The sequence below is a fragment of the Ursus americanus genome, chromosome 27 (genome assembly GCF_024610735.1).
Source record: "Ursus americanus isolate L20-20 chromosome 27, mUrsAme1.1.p, whole genome shotgun sequence".
NCBI classification, from domain to species: Eukaryota; Metazoa; Chordata; class Mammalia; order Carnivora; family Ursidae; genus Ursus; species Ursus americanus.
Genome location: NC_142153.1, coordinates 40,050,246 through 40,076,913, shown reverse-complemented (window position 1 = coordinate 40,076,913; position 26,668 = coordinate 40,050,246). Strand labels below are relative to the sequence as shown.

At 40.0% G+C, this 26,668-nt stretch overlaps 1 protein-coding gene across 3 annotated transcripts in view; it reads right to left on the bottom strand.

Annotated features, from left to right (window-relative positions):
• The window catches only part of SNX25 (sorting nexin 25), a 124,356-nt gene that overhangs the window by 57,520 nt on the left and 40,168 nt on the right, over positions 1 to 26,668 (bottom strand). For 2 of the 3 annotated variants that reach the window (XM_045785788.2, XM_045785787.2), the window contains exons 4-6: positions 22,932 to 23,104; positions 20,878 to 21,064; positions 5,022 to 5,092 (exon numbers count right to left, since the gene is read on the bottom strand). In XM_045785788.2, coding sequence (XP_045641744.2) covers positions 5,022 to 5,092; positions 20,878 to 21,064; positions 22,932 to 23,104 — 431 coding nt within the window. Of the gene's footprint in view, positions 1 to 5,021; positions 5,099 to 7,732; positions 7,826 to 20,877; positions 21,065 to 22,931; positions 23,105 to 26,668 lie in introns of all 3 variants that reach the window. The other variant, XM_045785789.2, reaches the window with a different exon arrangement.

The following is a 26,668-nucleotide window of genomic DNA, read 5'->3' as shown; positions in this document are numbered from 1 at the left end:
TTATTATTCGAGTTCAACTTTACTAAGCATTTACCTGCCAGAGACCAGCCTGGACACTTGAACATGCTGCTTCATTTAGTTAATGAATAAATGCTAAAAACTCCTAGAAATTCTGGATTACTTCCTGTAATGTCCAGTATGGCAGCCACACACTGAAATTAGTTTTGCCACGAGCTGAATTTTTAGTCTCTACCTTCTCATTCCTTTTTTTTAAACAGCTTTACTGAGATATAATTCACATACCATAAATTTCATCCATTTACCACATGCAATTCAATGGTTTTTAGTATATTCAGTGTTGTGCAACCTTAACAAAATCTAAATGTAGAAGAACATTTGCATCATCCCCAAAAGAAAACTTGTACCCGCTAGCCCTCATACTCAGGCCTGCACTCATTTCCCACGCCACCTCACCTCACTCTATGCTGACGGCCTCAGGTAACCAATAATCTACTTTCTGTCAGTACAGATCTGCCTATTCTGGGCATTTCATATAAAGGGAATCACCCAACATGTGGTCTTTTATAACTGGTTTCTTTTACTTATCATGTTTTCAAGGTTCATCCATGCTATAGCATGTATTAATACTTACTGATGTATTTTATGAATCAATTCCTTACTATTGCTGAATAATATTCCATTGTATGGATATACCACCTTTTGTTCATGGCCATTCAGGTTGTTTCTACTTTGTGGCTATTAAGAATAATGCTACTACAAACATTCAAGCACAGGTTTTTTTGTGGATGTATGTTTTCATTTCTCTTAGGTATGTACTTAGGAGTCGAAACTCCAGGTCTCGTGGTAATTCTATGTTTAACATTTTGGAGAACTGCCAGACTGTTTTCTATCTCCTCCAGCAACATATACAAGTTCCAATTTCTCCACATCCTTACCAACACATATTATCAGTTTTTTTTTTATTTTAGCCACTCTAGTGGTGTAAACTGGTAACTCATATTAGCTTTAATTTGCATTTCCCTAGTATGGAATGATGTAGGGCATATTTTCATGTGCTTGTTAGCCATTTGTATAGGTTCTTTAGGGAAATGTCGATGCAAATCCTTGGCCCATTTTTCAATTACATGGTCTTTTGATTACTGAGTTGTAGGAGCTCCTTATATATTCTGATACAATCAGATACATGATTTGCGAATACATTCTCCCATTCTGTGGGTTGTCTTTGTACTTTCTTGTGACACACACAAGTTTTTAACTTCTGATGAAATCCAATTTACTGCCCTCCTCCCCCTACTATTCTTCCCTTCACTCTTATACAGACCCACACATTTTGCCAGAGTGCAGATTTCATGGAACCTGTCTTTGCTCTGGACGTGAAGACACACTGTGGCTGAAATCAACTAATGGTTTCAGCTATCTTACTTTTTGTTGAGTTTTTATTTCTTACTTTGAACCCTATTATGGACTTAAAAGAGACTCATTTTTTTTTAAGATTTATTTATTTATCTTGGAGAGATAGAATGAGAGAGACAGAAAGAAAGGGTGGGGCAGAGGGAGAGGGAGAGAAAGAATCTCAATCAGACTCCCTGCTCAGTGTGGGCTCGAACTCAGGACCCTGACATCATCACCTGAGCTGAAATCAAGAGTTGAATGCCCGGGGCGCCTGGTTGGCACAGCAGTTAAGCGTCTGCCTTCGGCTCAGGGCGTGATCCCGGCATTGTGGGATCGAGCCCAACATCAGGCTCCTCCGCTATGAGCCTGCTTCTTCCTCTCCCATTCCCCCTGCTTGTGTTCCCTCTCTCACTGGCTGTCTCTATCTCTGTCAAATAAATAAATAAAATCTTTAAAAAAAAAAGAAAAAAGAGTCAAATGCCCAACCGACTGAGCCACACAGGTACCCCAAGAGACTAATTTAGAAAAGCTAACTACTGGGACCAGAATTAACTCAAAAGAAGAGTAATGCAGCACATCTTAATGTGGTCAGAGAGCTTACTGAAAATAAATGTTTCTAGCATTTTCACAAAAAAAGTCACTACAATGCTATCTTGAACATATCAGTTATAATGCTGTGGGTTGAACTATATCTCCCAAAAAAATAATCTGAAGTCCTAAGCGCTGGTACCTGTGAATGTGACCTTATTTGGAAATAGGGTCTTTGCAGATGTACTCAAGTTTAGATGGGCTCATTTTAATTGAAGTGGGCCTTAATCCAATATGACTGGTATCTTTATAAGAAAAAGGAGATACCGACACAAGGAGAATGCCTGTAATGACAGAGGCAGGGACTGGAGTGACATGTGTTCAAGCCAAAGGACTGCTGGCAACACCGAGAGCTAAGAGAACGGTGTGGAAGGGATTCTTCCCTAGAGCATTCAGAGAGAGCATGGCCCTGCTGACACCTTGGCTTGGGACTTCTAGCCTCCAGAACCGTGACAGAATACATTTTTCTTATGTAAGCCACCCAGTTTGTGGTACTTTGCTATAGCAGCCTTAGGAAACTAATACATATAATAAACTGAATACTTAAGCTATAATCAAAATTCAACCAGAATACATCAAAATAAGAATACATTCTCAACAGTTAATTTGTCCTTATATACACCTAAAATGTGCCTACATACTTGTGTTAAATGTTCATGTTAAATACTAAATATATAATAAAAGACTAATCTTGACAGTTTATCTTTGCAAAAAGCAAGAAAATGAAAATCCATTTGAGTATTACACTCTGAGTATTACACCACGATGATAATCACTGTTAACCAGTGACCTCAGAGAAGTAAACCGGTCTCCTCTGTTTTCTGTCCCAAGGCAAAATAGCTCCAAGGCCCCAAGTGAGCTCAGCTTGTCTGCCTTTCCCCCAATGCTTGATAGAAGGAGGTCAGGATACTCCAGACAGCTGAAGCAGCTCAAATGGCAAATGGAAGCATGAAAGTAAGAAGTGTCACTGACAATGTTTAATAACATTGTGTGGGCTCCCACCCTCAAATTCATGAATTCCTAACCCCCAGGGCCTCAGAATGACTGTAACTGGAAACAGGGTCTTTACAGTGGTGATTAAGTGAAAATGGGGCCATTAGTGTGGACCCTCATCCAATAAGACTGGTGTCCTTGCAAGAACAGGATATTTAGATAAAGACCTGGGCAGAGGGAAGACAATGTGAAGACAGAGAGAAAAGAAGGCCAACTACAAGCCAAGGAGAGAGGCTGAAACAGACCGTTCCCTCACAGTCCTCAGGAGGGACCAACCCTGCCACTGCTTGGACACCTTGATCTTGGACTTCTAGGCTCCAGAACCGTGAGAAAATAAAGTTCTGTTGTCTAAGCCACTCAGTCTGTTCTACTTTGTTACGGCAGCCCTAGTAAAGTAATACAACACCACAAAATAAGGATAGGTATCTCTCTCACTAAGGTATCTCTCACATATCAAGGAGGAACACTGAGGAAAGATAATGGTGGCAACTAGAATTCCCTCTCTAGTATCCTCTTAAAAACATCTGTCTGAAATGAAGCATCTTCTCTACAGGAACAATAGGAGAAAAAAAGAGAGGAACCGAGCCCACAGTCTTGCAGGAATCAATCAGATCACACCTCCTTTGCTCAAAAGCCTCCAGAGACTTCCTTCCTCATGCCGACTAAAAGCCAAAGTCCCAGCAGTACTAAAAAGGCCCTTTAGAATGGGGTCCCGTGCCACCTCTGATCTCCTCCAATTCACCCCTTTCCAGCCACCCAGGCAACTCGAGCAAGCCCCACATGCTTCTGCCTCAGAGTTTTGCACCTGTCCTTCCACAGACACCCATAGGCCCCCAGGTCTTTGCTCCCAGGTCACCAGGTAGGTGAGGTCTTCCCCAATGACCCTATCTGAATGCAAATCTTCCTCCCCCTGCAGCTGGACCAGCATTCCCTTCTATACACCCCATCTCACAGCTCTGTTTTTCTCAAGGGCACATATCACCATATAAAATACTGTTTATTTAATTTGCTCATTGTCTGATTGCCTCCCAGTCTCATTTAGGGGCTTGATGAACGCAGAGATTTTGTTTTGTCCACTACCGTATCATCATCGCCTCACTGGTGTTCAGTAAACATTTTTTGAATGAACAAATTTGTACAATCTTCCTTCCTGGGCAGAGATTAAGAATTAGTGCCTCTTCGTAGCCTGTACCTTCATCTCCTTTTTACCCGGCTCCTACCTCAGTCAGTGGCTCAGACGCAAGGGATAGTCCCCAGGCCAAGCTTCCTGTTGCCTCTGCGCCGATTAGAAACCTGGGAGCACATTTTAAGGCTCTGACCCAACTCTTCCTTTTTTAACACTCTGCTCCCTGATGAGACGTGAGTGGTCCTGGAAATTTTCACAGAAAGGCCAGCCTACAAGGTAGGGGTGGTGTTTGCTGCCTTTCAGCCACGAATCAAGACTTGCACTCTAGACGGTGACATGACCCTCAACTTCACATGTGAAAGGGGTTATGCTAGCCCCAGGCCAACTATAAGGGAGTTGAGAGCTTTACCCTTTAATTATTCCTCATTATCATGCCTGGGTAAAAATCTCATTTGAAAAGAAACAAATGGGGGAAAAATAGAACTTTTTTTTTTAATGTAGAAGGAGGAAAGAAGCTATTCACAATATAAATCTTAACTAAAGGAAAAGACTAAAGAAAGTATGAAACATCAACTCACTGGAGTCATTTAAATAACTATCAAGATTATATTTCAAATTAGAAATATTAATGAATATTAAGATTAAATTTTAATGAGAAAAAACTAAAATCATGCTTACTTTAAAAACAGAAGCACTCTATACCCAATGATTTCAGTCTTTGAAAAATTATGACTACAGATGAATAAAGCTTAAAGAAACACAGAAATACAAAGGGTTTTGTTAACATGAAGTTATATTTACTTTCTCTAATGCTACTGTTATACTATTATTTTAATAAATGGAAAATGTTTAAATAAAAGCCAGACGAATGTTCATACTTGTCAACACTCTGACAGGAAAGAAGACTAAAGATAGACCCGGAACCTTCGGAATGCGTAACTGGAAACAAATTGGTTCTTACCCTTGTGCCTCTTCAGCTGGGGAAAGCTGCTAATTGTAGTTGCTTGAATTATTTCTACTACAATTTGATACCTGATATTTAAAAAGAGAGAAAAAGAAAAGATCGAATATTTAGAAAATACTGTTTTCAGAGATAACTTTTAAACTCTATTTTGTACTAATCAAATATACACAGGGCTCGCTCTCTCTCTCGCTCACAAAAATAAAAAAATAGTACCTATTTATCTACTATTTTATATTGCTGTTTTAAGGAGTCACATCTCCACAAAGAGTGCTGTGCTCTTAAGAAATGTTATGCCCATCCTTTCAGGGCCTAACACTTCTCTAAGAAATAACACACCTGAGCCTAAGACAAAATTGTGGCATTGTCTATAAGAAAGATATGCTACCTTTTTCTCTTCAACTAAATCATGAGTCTCTGGAAGACAGGGGTTGTCTTGTATTCTCCTATTGAACCAAGGTTGGCACTAAACATGACAGGCACTCAGTAAATATTAACGAATACTATGGACGGAATGTTTCGTTCCCCCAAATTCATACATTGAAGCCTAATCCCCAGTGCAATGGTATTTAGAGGTGGAATCTTTGGAAGGTGATTATTAGCCCTTGTGGGTGGTGCCCTCAAAATGAGACGAGTGCTATTATAAAACAGATCCCAGGGGGCGCCTGGGTGGCTCAGTCGGTTAAGCGTCTGCCTTAGGCTCAGGTCATGTTCTCCGGGTCCTGGGATCGAGCCTCGAATAGGGCTTCCTGCTCAGTGGGGAGTCTCCCTCTGCTCTCCCCCTGGCTTGTGCTCTCTCTTTCTCAAATAAATAAAATCTTAAAAAAAAAAAAAAAAAAAAAAAAGACCCCAGAGAGCTCTTTCCATTTTGTGAGGTTACAGTGAGAAGGAGGCCCTCTATAAACCAGAAAGTGGGCCCCCACCAGACATCAAATATCCAGCCCCTTGATCTTGGACTTCCCAGCCTCCAGAACTGTGAGAAATAAATGTTATTTAAACCCCCCAGCCTGTGGTATTTTTGTTATAGCAGCCCAAACTAAGACAAGAAGCCACATTAATATACAATATCACCTATAAAACTAAACAGGTACAAATAATATTTCGAACAATCTGTTCTTTTGATATTCTTAGTGATTCATGCCTGGAACAAATGAGTCATCAATGGTACTGAAGAGACACATGCTATTCGAGTGAAGAGTTAAATTTCTTAAATGAATCCATGAAATTATTATGAAATACCAGCTAACACTCACACAGATTCCTCTCATTCAGTACCAGCTACCTGTCTAGATACTTTCTCTCATTTAATTCTCATAACAGGTGTTGTAATTATCCCCACATTACAGAGGAAGAAGGTGTTCAGGCGGATTAAGAAATCTATAAGAAGTCTCATTGCTTTTAAGTACTACAGCCAAAATGATAACCTAGGGCTGCCTGATTCTAAAGTTCATGCTCTTGACCACTTTCCTGCTACCCTAAAATTCAATAGGAGTTAATGTTTGTCTTGTCTCAGGCCTTTGCAAGATACAAGCATGGCCAATGCCAGAGCATCTTTGCAGCCTCACTGCCTTCTATCCCTCTTGGATACCGTTTTCCTGCCAAACCAAACTGCATGCAATACCCCAACACACACTCAGCTCTTTCCTGACCCCCAGCCTTTGCTCTCTCTTTCTTCTCCCTCGTGCATACAACCTCTCCCCTTTATCTGCTGAAATCCTATTTGTTCCTAAACACTCAGTTTATAGGATTCCTCTCTCAGGGTTCTCTGATTCCCCTCTTCTACAAGACAAAGTATTTGCTCCTACCCACTTCTCTAGCAATTTGCACTCCACTCCTGATCTTAATATCTTGCTTCCTATTTAGCAATTTATACCCACATGGGGCTCCTATCTGGACTACTAACACCCCGACAGCAGGTGAATAAATCCAAGGACCCACAACCAATTCAACTTTATATATACCAAACCCTCCTCACAGTGCTTTGCACATAACAGGCATTTGAAGATGATTATTGAATGTGTAAAATTCACCTTCACTTGATACCAAAAGACGATGTGGGAAATGACTTTCATTCTCAACAAAAGCTCAAAACATATAGTTGACCCCTGAACAACATGGGTTTGAATTGTGTGGGTCCAATTATATGCAGATTTTTTTGATACAGTACAGTCCTATAAATGTATTTTCTTTCCCTTATGATTTTTTTTAAAGATTTTATTTATTTATGTGACAGAGAGACAGCCAGCGAGAGAGGGAACACAGCAGGGGGGTGGGAGAGGAAGAAGCAGGCTCCCAGCGGAGGAGCCCGACGTGGGACTCGATCCCGGAACGCCGGGATCACGCCCTGAGCTGAAGGCAGACGCTTAATGACTGCGCCACCCAGGCACCCCCCCTTATGATTTTCTTAACATTTTCTTTTCTCTAGCTTATTGTAAGAATACAGCACATAATACATATCACATATAAAACAGGTGCTGATTGACTGTATGTGCTATCGGTAAAGCTGCCAGTCAACAGTAGGCTAGTATTAGTTAAGTGTTAGGGGAGTTAAAAGTTATATGCAGACTTTTGACTGCATGAGGGATTAGCATCCCAGCCCTATGTTTTTCAACGGTCAACTGTACATGCAAATGCTAGAGGCCTCCTCGTACCACCTTGATGGCACAGGCTTCCTAGTCCTGTGGGAGCCAGCTCTTCAGGGCTAGTCAGCTCTCACTCGGCTTTCTTCATCCAGAGGAGCACATGGCCTTGCTGGTGCTGAGTCTGGTTCAAGAATCTGGAGGACCGATATTTGTGAACATTCTCTTGATCCAAAGTGCACAGGTATAATATGTGTTTTTCCAAAATGATAATGTAAACTCCAATATTAAGAGGAAGCCACTAATAAGAATTTGGCTCTTTTCCAGCTATGGAAGAGATACCTCCAGTATCTCTGATCCCAGAGCCAAGAAAAAGGTCACACGAAGACAGCCATCTCTTGCCAGAGTTATCACCTCACCTCTCTTCAGTTTTGAACACTCGGCTACATTGATAAAGACTCAGAGCAGGTTTGTATTTTTGAAGTCTTCTCATCATCTCAAACTCACCTGAAATGCTATAAAATTAGTCTTAAAAACAATCACCTTAGAAATATATACATTCATTGCCTTTTACTGTCAATTGTCCAAAACAACTTTGGAATTCTATTAGAATTGACTTCGAAGTTATTTACACACACACACCCAAATATTAATCTTATTTCACTACATACACCTTACACATTTTTTTTTAATTACTATTTTAGAGCTGTCTTGGATGTGCACATTCTGGTATGTCTTAGGAGAGTCAAAAGTTGAATAAATCCTAGTCTCAGGTGTACAATATGGTAAATGGTTTAAAATAGGTTTTATACTAAAATCAGCAATTACAGGGGTGCCTGGTGGCTAAGCTTCCCAACTCTTGATTTTGGCTCAGGTCATGATCTCAGAGTCATGAGATCGAGCACCGTGTCCGGCTCCATGCTCAGTGCAGAGTCTGCTTGAGATTTTCTCTCTCCCTCTCCCTCTGCCCCTCCCACACTCCCTCCCTCTCTCTCACACACACAGTCTCTCTTAAAAATAAATAAAATTAAATAAATAAAATTAGCAATAACAGATTAGAATACCATATACATAAACATGTTTTCTAAAAATTTAAAACTTAAAAATAATGTTTTCAAAGTTGCTACAGGCTATTTTGTGCTAGGCTAGGAATGATGTTTTCACTTAAAGGGACTTCAGTTACAACATCTGAAAAGAAATACAGCCACAGTGACTTCAGCAGGCTACGCTAAAGCGGTTTCCCAGCTAAGTCTAGCAGAGTAGTTAAGCAGGCAAGCTCGGACACCAGGTGGCCTGTGTTCAAATCCTGCTTCCAATACTTACTTTGTCACCCTGAAAAAATTATTTAAGCTTTCTAAAACTCAAGTGTCCTCATCTGTAGAAAGAAGAGTAACCGTATTTTTCCTCATAGGATTGCCATGAAGATTAAATGAGATGACACCTTTAAAATATTTGGAATAGTTCCCAAACCACAGTGAGAGTTTAATAAATATTAACTATTATTTTTATCCCTTAACACCACTGTTGGTTGATCCTTTAGCTATGCAGTATTTAAGGAGATGATATGTGTGCATGTTTGTAAAATATACGTAAAAAATTTTAAAGTAGCCTTACTTTTCTCCTGATTATAAGTGTCTCAGCCTAATCAATTTAAGGCCACGAAGGTCACTGAAGTCCAACAAAATCGGGTTTATTGACTCACTTCAATAAGCATGAAGAAACATGGTGTGTCTCCCCAAACCAAAAAAAAGATAGCTTCTATGGGATTCTGGGGAAGTGTGGAGTGTAGATGAAATTTAAATGAAGCAGTATGTTGACAGGTTCAAAGCAGAGCTATGTAAATCATCATTACACATAGACCCAGGGTCTCACTTTCCCGGAAACTACAAAGTTATAATAAACATGGAATGGTTAGTCCAGAAAACCCCTTATCTGTAGCTCTACATCGACTCATAAACAAGAGTCCTTCTCTGTGTCAAAGTGACTGAAACCCTCTAGGCAAGAAGAGGATGTGTCACCTTTACCAAAATAATTTCAAGTGGCAAAATCTAAGATTTTAGAGAGCAAAGTTTCTCAGTGAATAAGAAAGCAGCACTCATTCAAAGAATGACATTTTATAGCTGCTATGTATACTGGAAAAAAAAAATACTGTTTCCTGTTAACTTTGTAGCTGGCTTTAGTATCTCTTATTCCAACCTGATAAATGGCTGGGCAGGTTTTATTTTCTCTGGCTGAACCCATTTTTACTTTCTCTAAAGTAACATATATTCACTGAAGAAAATGGGAAAATATACAAAGCACAACATTCAAAGTCAATCACAATTAACATTTGGTGAGCATTTACAGGCTTCTCTTCAAACAAATTTTTCGTTTGTTTTATGAGACTGGATTTATGCTATAAAAGGCCTTAGAGCCTTTTCAATGTATACCATCTTCCAATATTATTAAATACTCTGATGCAACAGCACTGTTAAATGGCACTCTGTTGTGCAGACTGGCGACTTTTTTTTTTTTCACTAAGCCCTAATTGTTAGGTATTCCATTATTTTGAGATTTCTCTCTATTTTAAATAAAATTGCAAGAAACAGTCTTGGAAAAATCTTTTCCCATGTTCATGATTACTTCCTTAAAATAAATTCTTATGAATAATAATTGTATCAGAAAGAAGGCACATTTTGTGACCTGCTTTCCATATTATAAAACGGTGCTACAGAAAGGCAAGAATTCGTACTCTTCCCAGCAGGACATGAGGTCGTCTGTTTTCCTACATCCGTGCCAACCCTGGGTGTCAAATTTTTAATCTTTGCCAATATTATGAACCAAGGAAACTCTCTTATTTTAGTTTTTATGTCTGAGGAGAACAACAAGGTTCAGGGCTATCTTCTCACGGAGTGTGTTTAATGGTACTAAGCAGGAAGTGCCAGGGAGCTGTAGCACAAACTGGAGAAGTATTTCCAGTCATGACTGAGTAGTCAGAGGCTCTCTCCTCTAATGGGGCTTTTAAACTGGTTTTCCACTTTTCTAGTGTATAGAAGGCAGCTGATTCCACAGAAAGACTAAGGCATGCTTCCTGAGCTTTTTCCATTTGTGGCACACATGGCAAATGATAATATGTGAACAGAATGCCAAGGTCATTGGCCATCCCAGGCCCTACACAACCACCTGGAGGGCTGAGGAAACCTTTATCTCCACACACCTATACACTATATTTGAGTCACGCCAGTTAGAAAGTTTGGGGCCAATATATACAATGGAATATTACTCAGCCTTCAGAAAGAACGATTACCCAACATTTACAGCAACATGGACGAAACTGGAGGAGATTGTGTTAAGCGAAATAAGTCAAGCAGAGAAAGACAATTATCATATGGTTTCACTCATTTATGGAACATAAGAAATAGCAGGGAGATCAGTAGAAGGAAGGGAAGAATGAAGGAGGGGGTAAACAGAAGGGGGAATGAAGCATGAGAGACTATGGACTCTGGGAAACAAACTGAGGGCTTCAGAGGGGAGGGGGGTAGGGGACTGGGTTAGCCCGGTGATGGGTATTAAGGAGAGGATTGCATGGTGCACTGGGTGTTATAAGCAAACAATGAATCATGAAACACTACATCAAAAACAAAGGATGTACTGTATGGTGACTAACATAACATAATAAAAAATTAAAAAAAAAAAAAGTTCGGGACCAGAGCAGCCTGAGGTATCCCGAACTTACATAAACACACATACAAAATTCATGCTATATATACAGAAAATAACCTGGAAGATATCAAGTATTGTCATGTGTTTGCAATGTGGCTTCTATTTTCTTCATCTGGTTTATATCTTTAAATTTTCCTAAAATAACGTGTTACCATATATTCATTTTCTGGTTCCCAGAAGTCTATGGAAATTACATGTCACAAAAGCAAGCAAAGCTATGTCACCACTGGCTAGCTGGTGTCCTTCAGTTAACCTCAAGGAGGCCAAAGTTTTTCTCTCTGCTACCTGCACCTCATTTCTACTACTATTCCTCATATTTTTATATTAGCTATTAATATCACCATAAAGTATTTATTTATAGACCAATGTATAGCACCACTGCTGTTATATTCCATTCTCAATTCTTGCCTGAAGCATGTTCATTCAGAATGTTTACTGAATATCATCTTTAGTTGCCTAGTTTTATGTTCTGTACTGAAAATGTCGTAATGACTTTCTTCTACACTTTGAAGTGTTTCTGACATAAGAGATTGTGTTGCCTCATGTAATCCATTAACCCTATTCGGGTCAGGATCTGAGAGTTCTGTTGCCTTCTCCTGCTCACGGTTATATTGTTAGCTCTTCATTGGGAACCTAGCATGTCTGTCTCCAGAAGTGTGCTGATGCATTATCTCATTTAATTATAACAACAGCCTCACGAAATAGGAACTACTTTCTCCATGTCACAGTTAAAACTAGGCTCAGAGTGTACATGACTCACCAAGGCCACACCACCGTAGGGAAGGGAGCCAAGGGCAAGCTGAGCCTGCAAAATCCAGGCCTATCCGACTCGAGCCCCTGTCTGTTGGTAGAGACTACTTTAGATGCTGGACTGCTTGCTGTAGGATGACTTTTTATGTTACTGACCCTCACCTGCCTCTAGGAGAATTGCATTTCTGTCTAGCGCAGGGTCTTCAAAAGACAGAGCATGTGTGGCCACTACGCAGCACTGTGCTGGAGCCAGCTCACAAGGCTTGTGTCGGCTCATGAGAGCTGGCTGTTAACTCCTCAGGAATTAAAACCTATCATTATTAAAATGATACAAACTTGCGATTAAACTGTACTTTTTAAAAGGTGAAAGTACTTAAAACCCGTCATTTCCTAATAATTTTATGTTGCTATTATCTATGTTCACGGGTGTCGGCGTCTACTGTATCAGCACGGTGGAGACACTATGTCCAGGGTGTGCTGAGCAACTCTCTTCCCAACTTCCCATTCAGAGAGGTCATCCTGCAGCTTAGTATTAACACCACAGAAGCCAGCAAATGCCACAAGTCAGGGTTTCTTACCCCTCCCCGAAAAAGCCAGTTTTTAAAAATTACCAGCACACTTCTACGCTCTTCACTATCATTCCTTCAGTGAACCTCGTGAAGCGTAAAATTCTTCTCTGTTGAGTAGAGACCCAGCACCGTAATTCTGCCTGTTTGCTTTAAAGAAAAGAGCACTACCCATCCACCCCACCACCGCCTCTTGATGTTTCGTTCTAAGTATAAAGGGCTCCATCCCTGGCCTCTCTCCAGCTCTCTCCCATCCTCTCCTCTAGGCCCTAGAGAAGGAACAGGTCTTTAACCTGACCACAGAGGAGGAAGAACCGGGCATGTGAAGCACAGCCCTCAGTTCTCCTCTTCAGAGCACGTGTTCTCTGCCTCCAAGGACGTGAACTCTGCATCTGCCAGAAAGATGGGAGGGAGGGAGGATCAGGGACAAAGCCAGGTAGGAAAGAATGTCTGATTCTGAGACTCAGTTTTAGAGAGTCACCGCTTGCATATATAAACTACATTCTCCATCATCTATCAGTAATAAGAGCAAAATTTTTGGCCTTCATTTGCCTTATTCCTTAGCCCTCTTGTGGTTCAGAATTCAGACTGGAGAGAGGCCTCCACAAACCCCCAAATAAAATGCTGCGCCCTAGTGGGCCACAAGCAACTGATCAGTGTTCACGATGGAATGACATGTATTTGCAGTCCTCGGTCTGACGATGGTAACGACAACGACAGCGGTAGCTAACAATTAGGGATCTGCAGACCCTGGGCTGAGTGCTTCCCGCAAACGGACTCACGGTCCTCACGGTCATTCGCGAAGCAGATACACCTTACCCACATAGCCAGTGTCACTCCAATTATAAGCGCATCATGAATTCTTTAATTTCAGAGAGATCATAAACTTCTTTATCCCCAAATTTCCCCTTCTTAGATCAAATTTTCCATTGCCTCCAATACTTACCTTTCCTCCTAAATGAAGACACTTTGTTTTCTCCGATATGTTTAACTTCCACCTCTGTGCCCTCTGCTATTTCTCAGACACCAACAGAAGAAATTAAATGCTGAAGTCAATGTACTTTTACTTTTTATAAAACTGAAAGATCTTTTTGAACGTTTTCCATAAGCAGCCTTGCATTTTAATGAGTTTTTTTTAAACTGAATTTATATTCATTTATTCTTCTCATAAAAATTTGCCAGGCTTCTCTTTGTTTTATACTTCATGATTTCTCATCTCCTTGCCCACCCACGCTAACCTTTCCTTCACAGTTTATATGTGCTTACTGATTTCTGACATGGTGTAGCAGTTTGTCTGAAGCTACGCTTGATTTCTTCTTCCATGTTCCTCTATAATATAATCCAATTTTACTGCTCATGATTCACAATACATCTTCAGAATCACTGTTAAAAGCACCAAACATTCACATAATTTAAATTCTCCTACACAGAAGCATGCAATTTTAGGTATTTTAATATTTTTAGTATATTAATCTTCACATGCAAATGCACCTAAACTAATTCAGAGATGAAATCCAACCCCTTAATATCTGAAGAAAAACTATTTAGAAAACTCCCTCAGTAACCCATTCCACTATTCCTTATGACCTCGTAAATTAACTTATTCATTATGGTCATTCCCTCTTGCTTTATCCTAGTAAAACAGAAAACACATCAATCTCAGTACACACTCGATAAAAGGTTTCCTTCATTTCTCCAAGCGAAATAATACTTAATCTTTTTAATTTTAAACCTTTTATTCATTATTAGCATTTCCTCTCTATTTTTAGATTCTCCATGTCACTCTTTAAGTAAGGGGTCAGAAATAAACAAATCCAGAACTGAAAAAATCTAATAAAGACTGGACTGGAAGCAAATGAAATTATAGCAGTGACAGGCTGCCCCGATTTTCTTTATTACGGCTTGTTTCTCCGGCAGCCTATCCCTGTTTCACTAACAAATGATGGGACTTCAGGCAGTACCGTTCTCCATGCAAGGATTAGTGCCTGCAAAGGCTCCTAGACAGTAGAGACTGGTCGCCACACGTGCAGGAAATCCCACAAGGTTGGGGCCGTGTGTCATGTTCTTTTCTGCCCACCTGGCTACCCGGTTACCCACCTTTACATGTGGGATTTCAAGTCAGACAGACCTGAGTTCAAATCCCAGCTGTTCCTTACTAGCTAAGTGATCCAGGGCAAGTCACTTTACCCTCTTCGACTACAATGAGAGTAGTAATACTTAATTCACATAGTTGTTATAATGATCAGATGGCAAGAACCTGACACTTCACTGTACTTAATGCATATTGGATATTCAACAAATGGTAGCTTAAAAACAAAGAAGTTTCCCCTTCTTGGGCATTTTCTTGGCATCTCTTTAACTCTGGCAAATGTCCAGTCCAGGAAAATAGTATTTGCCCAATGTTTCTGTGGGAAGTACCGCCATCCTGCCTTGCTGTAACTACACAACACGTAGTACTGTGGCAAAAATGGCTATGTGCCCATTCTGTATCTAGGTTTCTTTTCTCCTTAGTAATAGAATCCTCCAGTTTTCACTGAACCTAAGGCTTCCCAGAATAATTATACCTGACGGAAAAAATATAAGCAGAAATGTCATGAAGTAGCTTCCAGGTAGTTCTTTAGAAAATAGTCAATGCATAACCTTTGCCACCATCTTTCCTTGCCTTCATTCTGCTTCCTGGAATTAGGATATGATGAACAGCATTCTAGACTACACCCTGAACCACGAGGACTCTGCAATATTCCTAGGATGGCAGAGCAGTGAGCTGGAAGGAGCCTGGGTCCCTGTGGTGGGCAAAGCCCTCCTACCAGTCTTAGACTGCCTGTTCTTGACTTCTTTCATAGAAGAAAGAAAAAACCCTGTATGCCTTGGGAAGTAATCATTATTCTGTGGGTTGTCTATCCTCTCCATCTCAATCTAATCCTAATGTAAGCATCTCCAATCTTTTCATGGAATTCAAGTAATGGTTTTTAATCAGGGACAATGATGTCCTCCAGAGGACATCTGGCAATATCTGGGGAATGTTTTTGGTTGTCACAACTACGGGGGTGGTACTGGCATCCAGTGGGTGAGGCCAGTGATGCTAATATTCTACAATAAATAGAACCACCCCCACAACAAAGAACTATATGGGCCAAAAAGGCATTTTCACCAAGGCTGGGAAACCTCGGGTTACATGCATCTCTCAGGATCACCAGTGATAAACACCCTTCATTCATTACAATAAACATGCTAGAAGAATGAGGTGTCTGGATTAATCAATATTCTTCTCAATAGTTACTATCTCTCTCCAACAGTGATAAACAGTTTTCAAAGACTTAGAATATAATGATTATAGAACATCTAGCCGAGACTGGAGTTTGGTAACAAGTGGAAGACTACTCCATTTAAAAGAGATTCTCAATTCTAGTTGCATGTTATAATCACCTGGAGGGCGTTTAAAAACCACTGATGCCCAGTTCCACCCCGGGCCAGTTAGATAAGAATCCCTGGGGGAGAAGCCTAGGCAAGTGTATTTCTCAAGGAGGAGCAAATCGCTTTCAGAAAGCACTTTGTGCAAACACGCTGAGAAATGACACGACGCAGGCAACAGGAGGTATTCCTGGGCCATGATCTGCCTGCTCCCTCCTAGGGGGTTCTGTAAGACAAGAACCTTTCATTTTCCCTTTGTTTAATGTTTACTCCGACTCCTTCTTTATCTTCAAAATAAAGGAACACACAGCACTTTCTCTAGTACGGCTGTAATTGCCGAGTCTCACTAACGGATGCCCCTTTGCTCTGACCTCCGGTTTGCCTTCCTTGACTGCAGTTGTCAACCCACCACCCAGACGGGCAGTGGGAATCTGTTCAGTTGTCCTTTAATATCTTGCATCAACAGGACATTCAGATTTCTGGCTCCTGTCTCGTTAGCAGAGTGGATCACTGCTTCCACTAGAAGACGCTGGAAAATTCAAAATGTTATACCAGTCCAGCCACCACATCCTCACTTCAACATCTTGGATGCCAGCAAAGAAGAAAAAGGAAGTAGCTGCAAAGGACAGTGAGATACCAGCTGTCATTTTTTTAAAGTCTGGGTGATTCTAATATATAGCCAAGGCCAAAAACCGGTTTAGTGTACTCAAAGGAACCATTTCTAGTTCTATAATCCTACTGTCAAAGCAGCTCATGTTGACTCAGAAAAATACAAACTATCACAGAGCTACAAATACGACCTTCAAAGTTTTTTTCATTTGGTTGTTTGTTTTTAATGCATTCCAACCCAGCAGAGCTTAATGACTTTAATTCCTTTAGAAAATAAACATCATCTATCTCCCAAATATGTATGAAATAAAAGTGGATGGTTTCGTCAACTGCTTAGTCAAACTAAGACACATTCCCTGCCTTAGGCAGCATATCTTAAAATCTTACTGAGAGCAATTTGAAGATAGTGACCTAAAATGCTTATAAAGTCAGACAGAGTACTCTAATTGTACAAGAAAAACAAAATAGTTCAGACCATGATGGAAGAAAGCCACTCCATTAGTGCAAGGCAGCTGATAAGCTTCATCGATGCTGGCTCTTTAGACAGGAGTCTGATAAAAAGCAATTTTGCCTGTCAATAACAGTAAGTAGACCTGACCCTTCAATAGAGAGCAATTCCTCTATCAGATAAACAATAATTAGCCCAGTAGCCAGATAATTTTTGCAGCATCACCTTTTTTGAGCAAAAAGATCAACCTTTACCTCTGCAGAGTGGTTCCTGGTAGCCTTTCTAGTTCAATCTGTGCAAGAAGCAGAGAGTAAAGGCTAGCCCTCAGAGTACCCTAAAATACAAAGAACAGGGACACTGCTCCCTGGATAAAAGACACACCAGTACTATATCAGACAGAACTGCCTGAAAGTTTATCTACAGCAAAGGTCAAGGAATTGTCCCATAGTCATAGGTCGGGGGAAGGTGCCCCAGGATAATGCAGTATTTACAAGAGTATTCAGAAAGTAACTCTGGATGTGCATATCCATCATTCAGAAAAATGCCCTTCGCAGTATTTTATCCCAAGGTTCTTTGCCAAGCTGTTGAGGAGACTATATATTCTTCAGGATTACCACGATCCCACAGCTGATGTTGACTAACATATATGACTCCGTGTTATAAGAGAAATTTGCAGCCCTTCCAAAGGAAGTCATCAACATATTTCCCAAGATTTACATGAGGAACTGAAAGTTTGTAAAGAGACAGAGGTCAGAAAAATAGGTCATTTCAGTTGCACTCAGTCATCATATCAACTTAATTAAATCTGAAAATGTATTCTTTCTGTTTTCTAATGGAATGGGCACTTTAAGAGTTTGATAGTCTAATCACCAAAGTACCTCTGAATGTCCTCCCCATGGACTCTATGAACTTTGCTGGAAACAAAAGCCAACAGTAAAGTGCAGGACACAGAAGAGACCAGGAATATACGGAATAGGAATATATATCAGATGGGTGGTAGGAAGAGATTAGGAATCTTTTGATAATACTACTGAAGATATTCAACGAAAACTCAAAAGGCATTCTTTAAAATGCAAACAACCAAATTATCCATCAACTGACAAAAGAATAAACAAAATGCAGTGTATTCATGCAATGGAATACTACTCAGCCAAAAAAAGAAATAGAGTATTAATTACATACCACAACATGGATGACCCTTGAATTATGCTGAATATAAGAAGCCAAGCACAAAAGGCCACATGTTACATGATTCCATTCATATGAAATGTCCGTAACAGGCAAATCCACAGAGACAGAACGGAGATTGTGGTTGCCAAGGGCTGGGGTGGAGAAAGAATGGGGATTGACTGCTAATGGGCACAGGGCTTCTTTTTAAAATGACAAAAATATCCTGGAATTAGAGGTAATGGTTGCACAGCCTGAATATATTAAAAAACCACTGAATCATACACTTCAAAATGGTGAATTTAATGGGGTGTGAGCCACATCTCAATGTTTGGGGGGGGGGACGCTCTTTAGTTCAGCATTTCTACTGCCCCTTAAGCCTCTCTGTGCTCAACAGAGGGCCTGCCTCTCAGGACACCCAGTGTGTTAGACTTCAGTGTTGCCCTATTTATGATATCAAGAGGAAGTGAACTTACAGAAAGATTTAAGCATGCATACCATTTTTGTTTCATCATGTTTTAAAGGGGAAAATGTCAAATCAGGATTCCTAGTGTCATCTTTGGCCGCTCACGTGAAGGCAATCCAAAATGCCCCTACTGTGACAAAAGCAGGTTGTCCAATCATCCTGAGGCTTTTGTTTTCTAAAAGCCAATTCTTACTGACTTACTGCTTTACCTACTAGATGACCAACTGCCAACATTAAAATACCTATAGCATTTCAAAAGGCCCTGAGCCTCTGACCAGTACATTTTGAAAAAGATAAACCATCAATTCCAATCAAGATCCCTTCATCTCATCCCACAGAACTGTGCTAGGGTACCAATGGTTGATCGCCCAAAATAATGACTCCTGATTTCAAAAAAGTCTTTTGGTACTTTCTGGTTATACCACTATCTAGGTCAAAATGTGTGCAGAGCTGGGATCTTTGATACACAAAACAGAACACTCATTCATAAGTCTGGAAGTAGAATAAATACTGATTCAGTTAAGAACCTGCCACTATTGATCCTAGATTGTTATCTTAAACCTCCTTGAAGTTACCCAATGATCCACTTCTGACTGTATTGTGCAAGACTGCTTAACAGGGGAAAAGTACTTAGGAATGCAATGCCTCCACAGTTTATCAACATGCGGTACCATCTGTTCACAAACAACGTCTTAAGAGAAAATTGTAATTCCACAGAGTGTTACCTTGGTCATACCACATGCAGTACATCCGGTAACAGCAGGTATAATAGTACCCAGGCAGAGCGATACTGAAGTGTACGTCTGAATAGCATCTCTAGAACCAGCACTTGGGGTGTGTGTGTGTGTGTGTGTGTGTGTGTGTGTGTGTGTGTTGCCAGTTTTAAGGGGAAGAGGAGGCAACAAGGATGTCCTGTCATTGTGAGCTCTTTCACTTTCTATAGAATGACACTTTAAACTCCTTTTAAATTTCAAAGGAAGTCATGATAAGGATGACCTTGTGGGTATAACCTGTAAACCCCAGACAACAAATCTGGGATACTGGCTTTTGGGTTCTCTATCAGCTCAAGGGTCACAATGATCAAAAAGGAATTTCTAGATTCAGACACAAATGATTATAAATCTCTAATAAATGAGTACCACATAGCTTATTCAAGATTATACATGGAAAGAGAAGCATAAATAAATCTACAGAGATTACATCCCCTAAGAATTAAATTATCTGTAAACACAATTATACAACTGAAGCCATCATTATACATTTGCAGGACCTAGATTAATACATGACATGGTCTACAAGAACATGGTACCCTCTACAACGTATACCTCTTATAATAGTGTATTATCCAGAACAGAAAACTAAGCAGCACAACTCACCTTAGCGTTGACCCTAGTTCAGAGGCAAATGTGGCAAATCTAAAATCCTCGAAGAGTTCAAAGACCTTTCAGCCAATATTTAATTTTCCATCTGTGATTTACCAAAATTACTTATCAGAAGTAAAACGGACATACTAGAGTTGCCTTTCTTCCCCATGTACTATTGTTTGGGGACACTAACACAGAAGAGGAACTACAGAAACAGCGCCTAGAAAATCCACAAACTATTTGTTACTGTATAATCATACTGTTTATGCATATACTATAGGAATAAAGAATAAATATTCAAAAACAGAAACACCCCTAAGATATCTCAAGTACGATAAGGAAGATTCAACTCCCCTATCAAAGAGACTCCTGGGGTATATTTCAAATGAGTTTTCTCAAAATAATTAGTCAAGAACCCACGATTCCCAAACCTGGGCCTGCATTTTCTAAGAAAAATGAAAATCAATGCAATGTTCTATTATGTAATTTTAAAAACACATCATCTCCTTCCCATGCTTTTCTAAGTAAATATCTGAGCAGCTGAGTAGTTACTCCTACAACTAAACAGCTTTCAAGCTATTATAACCTAAATACTTGAAAAACAGGATACTCTGGGGGGAAAAACTAATTCCTCTGCTAAAGGAGAAGTTGGATAAATGTAGTTGTCACTGAATAGTAAGATTTATGAACTTCCTTTATTTCTGCCTCCCTGACAACCACATTTTTTGGGTACCTAACCAGGCAGAGAATGATAGTTAGTAGCTACTGTCATGCTATAATTAAAGATCAAATACCTTAGTTGCTTCAAGAACTCAACATCAGAGTTGCTGTTAATAAGCTTGATGAACTCTTCATAAGAAGGAGCATAGGTGTAGGCTCTCTTGTGATGTTCATTCATCTGTTCTCTGCGCTCCAACTGGGCAAGTAGCATCTGGTTAATGTAATCTGGATTACTAAGTAACTCCACTACTGGCTTCAAGACTGTGGGAAGAAGAAGAAAGCACCACTGAAAAAGGTATTGTCCTTTAAAGGAATTGTTTTTCTTTTACAGAACTGAAACCACATTTGGGAAATGTTTTTAAACTACCCAAATGGGGAAAATACAAACAACTCAAGTATTCAAAAATGTGTGTGCGTGTACACACAGCTCCTTCTGGGTATGCTACCAACTATGGCTACAATCAAGTGGTTGTTTTAACAAATGAGTTAAGTTTAAAGGAATAATGAAAGAAAGTCATTTGCAACCCAAGTTCCTAACAAAGATATCAAAATTAAGTACACTGATTTTTTTCCTTTTATTATTTTTTTTATAAGGCTCAATGTGTTTTGTCCACCAAAAGATGAAAGTGAACATTCTCCCAACTGGTGAAAGCAGACCTCAGGGAAGAAGCTGTTAAAAAGTCAGTGAGGGGCACCTGAGTGGCTCAGTCCCTTAAGCGCCTGCCTTCGGCTCAGGAGCCTAGGATCAAGCCCCGCATCAGGCTCTCTTGTCAGCAGGGAGTCTGCTTCTCCCTCTCACCCTGCACCCTGCCCCCTGCTCGTGCTCATGCTCTCTCTCTCACAAAAATAAATAAATTAAAAATCTTAAAAAAAAAAAAAAGTCAATGATATGACTATAAACTCATCCTACTGGTGCCTTTAACTTTAGGTTAAAAAGTTCCCTTTTCAGGGGCGCCTGGGTGGCTCAGTCGCTAAGCGTCTGCCTTCGGCTCAGGGCATGATCCCAGCGTTCTGGGATCGAGCCCCACATCAGGCTTCTCCACTAGGAGCCTGCTTCTTCCTCTCCCACTCCCCCTGCTTGTGTTCCCTCTCTCACTGGCTGTCTCTCTCTGTGTCAAATAAATAAAATCTTAAAAAAAAAAAAAGTTCCCTTTTCGGGGTGACTGGAGGGGGGCTCAGTCAGTTAAGTGTCAGACTCTTGATTTCAGCTCAGGTCATGATCTCAGGGTCCCGGGATCAAGCCTAGCGTCAGGTCAGCTTGAGGATTCTCTCCCTCTCCCTCTGCCCCTCACCCCCACCACACACACATGCTCACACACACTCTTTCTCTAAAATAAATAAATAATCCTTAAAAAAAAAGTTCCCTTTTCTGGGGCACCTGGGTGGCTCAGTTGGTTAGATAACCAACTCTTGATCTCAGCTCAGCTGTTGATCTCAGGATCATAAAGCCAAAAAAAAAAGAAAAAATTCCCTTTTCTCTGTGTTTGGTATCCACTAATGACCACAGATAATAAAGGCGACGATCAATGCATATCCAATGAAATGTTACTTGAGATTTTGAGGTAAGAGAAATTTCCCTTAGGTCATATTTTCTTCCATTTTTCTTATTCTGGCCAAGCATCTTCCTCATTATACTTTCTTTAGTAATTACGTTATATTGTGGTACAGTTCCTTTTTTATTCCAAGTTCACAAAATTACATATAGGCATTATCAATGAATCTTCTATTTTAAAGTATTTTAAGTAAATTCACACTAGAGTTTGCGTACAGATATTCTTTCATTGATGTATAGATTATTGACCTGGATAACTCAAAAGCTATCCCAAATGGATGCTTCCCTGTGAAGAACATTAAGGACTAATTTTCCTGTGTCAAAATAAACAACAGAATGGACTAGGTATGCATATGGCAACATGTTACATAAAAAACTTGTTTATCATGGATGGCCAAATAATGCCATTTTCTAGTGACACTTCAAGTTTGAAAATCTGAAAATATCTTAGCTCCCATATGTCCCACAATATACAAGGTCTGCATAGGTGTATATAAAGTGTTATCACATTAGTATGTAGCATATTTGTCTGCATAATCATCACATTAGTAATACGAATTATTTATAAAAGTCTACCTTTTGTTGTGAGTATTTCTGCAAGCATTATACGTAAGCTGAGAGACTGGACATCCTTTGAAGGAAGGAGACAAAACACCAGAACCCGAGAACACATTTGTAGGAATCTCACTTCATCATATGAGTTCCTCAAGCATGTATGTAACACAAAAGGCCTTGGTTGTTCTTCATGTCTAAAAGAAATTAATGAAGAGAGGGAAGAGGAAGGAAAGAAATTTCTGGAAACAATTTAGTTATGTATCATTAAGTATAAAATACCTCAAATGGACAATACATCAGTTTTAATAATTGTGTCCACTCCTCAAAAATGTCAATAGCTAATAATTTTCTCAATCACAGACTAACTGAGAAAAACGCTAATGCATGCCCTTTCAGGATTTCAAACCTTAAGTAGCATCAACAATTACACATAACTCTCAAATCACAGTAACAATCCAGAAAAGTATGAGTGTTTCTTTAACTGGATTATATTTAAGTTTCCTGGATATCTCCTTAAATGTGATCTACAGCTTCTTTTTTCAAAAAAAGTCTAAGAAAACAACCAGAATCACTAGCCAGCTTTCCTGACTAGGTAATCACGGGATAAAAATGCTATGGGTTTTCTACTGAGGAAAGGGTCCATGACTTGATGCTACATAAATTGGTGGCAAATGGCCTTCTGTGAGGTTCCCAAGTATTTTCTAAACAGTCTTGCTAACCGTGGTCACAGGCTTCCCTACCAGCACTGACCCTATCCTTATCCCAGGACCATTAGTTTGGAGGATCTGAGTGAAGAGAAGTAGAAAGTAGAACTTTCTATACCTCTTTTTTCTGCAGTACCTTGATCGTAGTAGTTCAAGAAAGACCGGGAAGTTCATTTTTCTAACACCTTCCAGGTAAGAGGTAAAGTTTATGGACTTCTTATATTAACCAGTGGCCAATCCTGGGGAAGGGGTGACACTACGCAGAGCAGGAGGACTCATACTAGGTGCTACACAGGAATGAAACCAACGCATTTTGGTGCCTTTTATGACTAGTACCTCCAGAGTGTTTACTGCAATTTCTTTTTGCACTGGAGAGTAAAGAGTAGTTTCCAGAGTAGGCACCCTAAAAAAGAAAGATTTCCTCTTTGTCTTCTACGACAAGCAAGAAAAATTCAATACTAATGTGAAAAGCCAACAAAATAAACAGATTTTAATAATAACCTTTTACATATACACTGATAGATGCTGACTTTTTAAAAATGGCCTCTTTAGGGGTGCCTGGCCCGCTCAGTTGGTAGAACAGGGGACTCTTGATTTGGGGGGGGGGCATGAGTTCAAGACACTGGGGGTAGAGTTTACTTTAAAAAATAAAAATAAAAAATAAGTAAATTTAAAATGGCATCTTCAATTATTTGAAATTCTAGCTATGCTGCCAGTTACAGATGATCTTTTAATATAGTAAGATCTAGATGTTACTCTTGTCTCATCAAGCACTTTTAAGGATAAAATTTTATTTTAAAATATGTATTTACTTAACAATTATGGGCAAAATTGGCCCCAAAACTTAACGACAGAAGCTTCTTTCTTTAATATCAAAATCTCTCTCAGAAAGAATATACAATCCCTTCTCTCTTCCAATGGAAGGCAGATAATAAAAGCAGACTGGCCATCGGACTTCTACAAGTTCATCTCCCTCCTAGAACTGAGTTAGGGAAAAACTTTCTGAGTGAGCATAAAAGGCCAGATATCTGGTCAAGCGAGCTCCATCTGAGGAAAAAGGGAGGCTAATGCTTCCCTGGAATCCCTGTGCTCACTCCAAGCAGGATATTCCTATGATGCCCTCTAGTTCATGGGCATCAAGTACTGCTTCAGAACCCAAGTAAAGATCCTGAGGCACGTGACTGCTTCTGGGTCAGGAGGCATCCATGCACCTGCGTCCACGCAGCATCCTCCTCCTGCCAGTGTGGAGGGATCATTTGTTTACTGCAATTCCTACTATTTGCATTTGGGTTCTCATTCCTTGCGTGAGCAAAAGGACATTGACTTTTGTAAATTTCACATGTGCAACAAGACTTAATCTTCCCACCTACACCAAGAAGCAGATATCATCAGCAGCATTTCATAGATGAGAACACTGGGGACCTGAGTGGTTATGCAAATAGTCCAAAGTTGGAGGTAATAAATGGTAGAAATAACTCTCCTGTTCTGCCTGACTCTCAAGTCCAGACTCTCTACGCTACTCCCTAATCAAAGATCACAAAGATGAAAGGGGGGAAAATTCAGAGACAAACACCGAATATATGAATAAAAAACATTATTTTTCCCCCTAAACAGCATGCCCGTTCTTGACTAGTAAACCAAACACAAAGAGATTGTAAGGAGATTATGAAATTAAAGATGCTACTGATTAAGCAGCGTAAAAAGAATCAGTTTTAGATTTTTCCAAAACATGCTGGAACAAGACAGATGGGACAAAGGAAGAGGAAGCAGAGGCAAGACTTAAATGTGATCTGGACTGGGTTTAAAGCAGCAACAGGTGCCCCGGGGCACCTGGGTGCCACAGCGGTTAAGCGTCTGCCTTTGGCTCAGGGCGTGATCCCGGCATTATGGGATCGAGCCCCACATCAGGCTCCTCCGCTATGAGCCTGCTTCTTCCTCTCCCACTCCCCCTGCTTGTGTTCCCTCTCTCGCTGGCTGTCTATCTCTGTCAAATAAATAAATAAAATCTTTAAAAAAAAAAAAAAAGCAGCAACAGAATGTCGGCCTGGAAATAAACACGTGCTGACTGAAAAGCTGCCTCCACACAACTGCCTAACAGTCAACCAGTGTATGTGTTGCTTTTATTAATGCAATTTATTATTCTCTTGTCTGACAGTGGCCAATTCAATTGGGTGCTTCCCAGGCTGCCAAAGTCATCCTGCAGCCTATAGATAACCACACACCAGTGGAGATTTCTAGACGATGGTACTATTTACCTGGGGCAGGCAAGTGCAGACACAGCCATCAAAGCTAGACACATTGTCCACCAGTCTCACTGTATGATTTGTAGAAGATAATGCATAATCAGATATTAGTTCTCTAGGGTTCACTTCCAGGGCATAATCATCTATATGCAAAACACGAGTAACCTACTGGCACTTTTTCAAATATCTATAATCCCAGAGTACAGTGGTAGATTTTTTTTTCTTTAATAAGACTCATCAACTAGAGCTTCTAGGCACAGCCCAGATATCAGCAAAATAAATCTACCATTGGTATAACAAAACTAGAAGCCCAGAGGGAAGACATTTCTAAAATGGAATCAATTCTCTGTTTCTATTATTGTGATGCTTTACCCATAATATCTTTCTATTAGTCACAAAAGCAGTAATTTCAGAAGCTGGTAAATGTCTCCATGAAAAATATATGCTCATGTTCAAATTAGATCATCATAAAAATACTAAATTTCTCTAACCACTTGCTCTTCTCCCAAACCTACATCCATCAGTCTTCTCACCAGAATAAAACATGGATTTAAAATACTGTCCTTCATTGAACCATAATTTAAATACTTTAAAATGAGCTTCCACTGAGTTCAAACAAGTCTTAGACAGTATCTGGCAGGCAGAAGCAAGAAGCACTTTATACAACAGATACACAGCAAACCAGCAGGAGCTCCAAGGGGTTGCTGAACACTTGAAGGAGCGGCTGAAGCTCTTGAGATGCCAGGGATGTAACCCTAGAGTCCTCATTCTCTCACCTTCCTTGTTAGTTCACATACTCCCTTCCTGGATG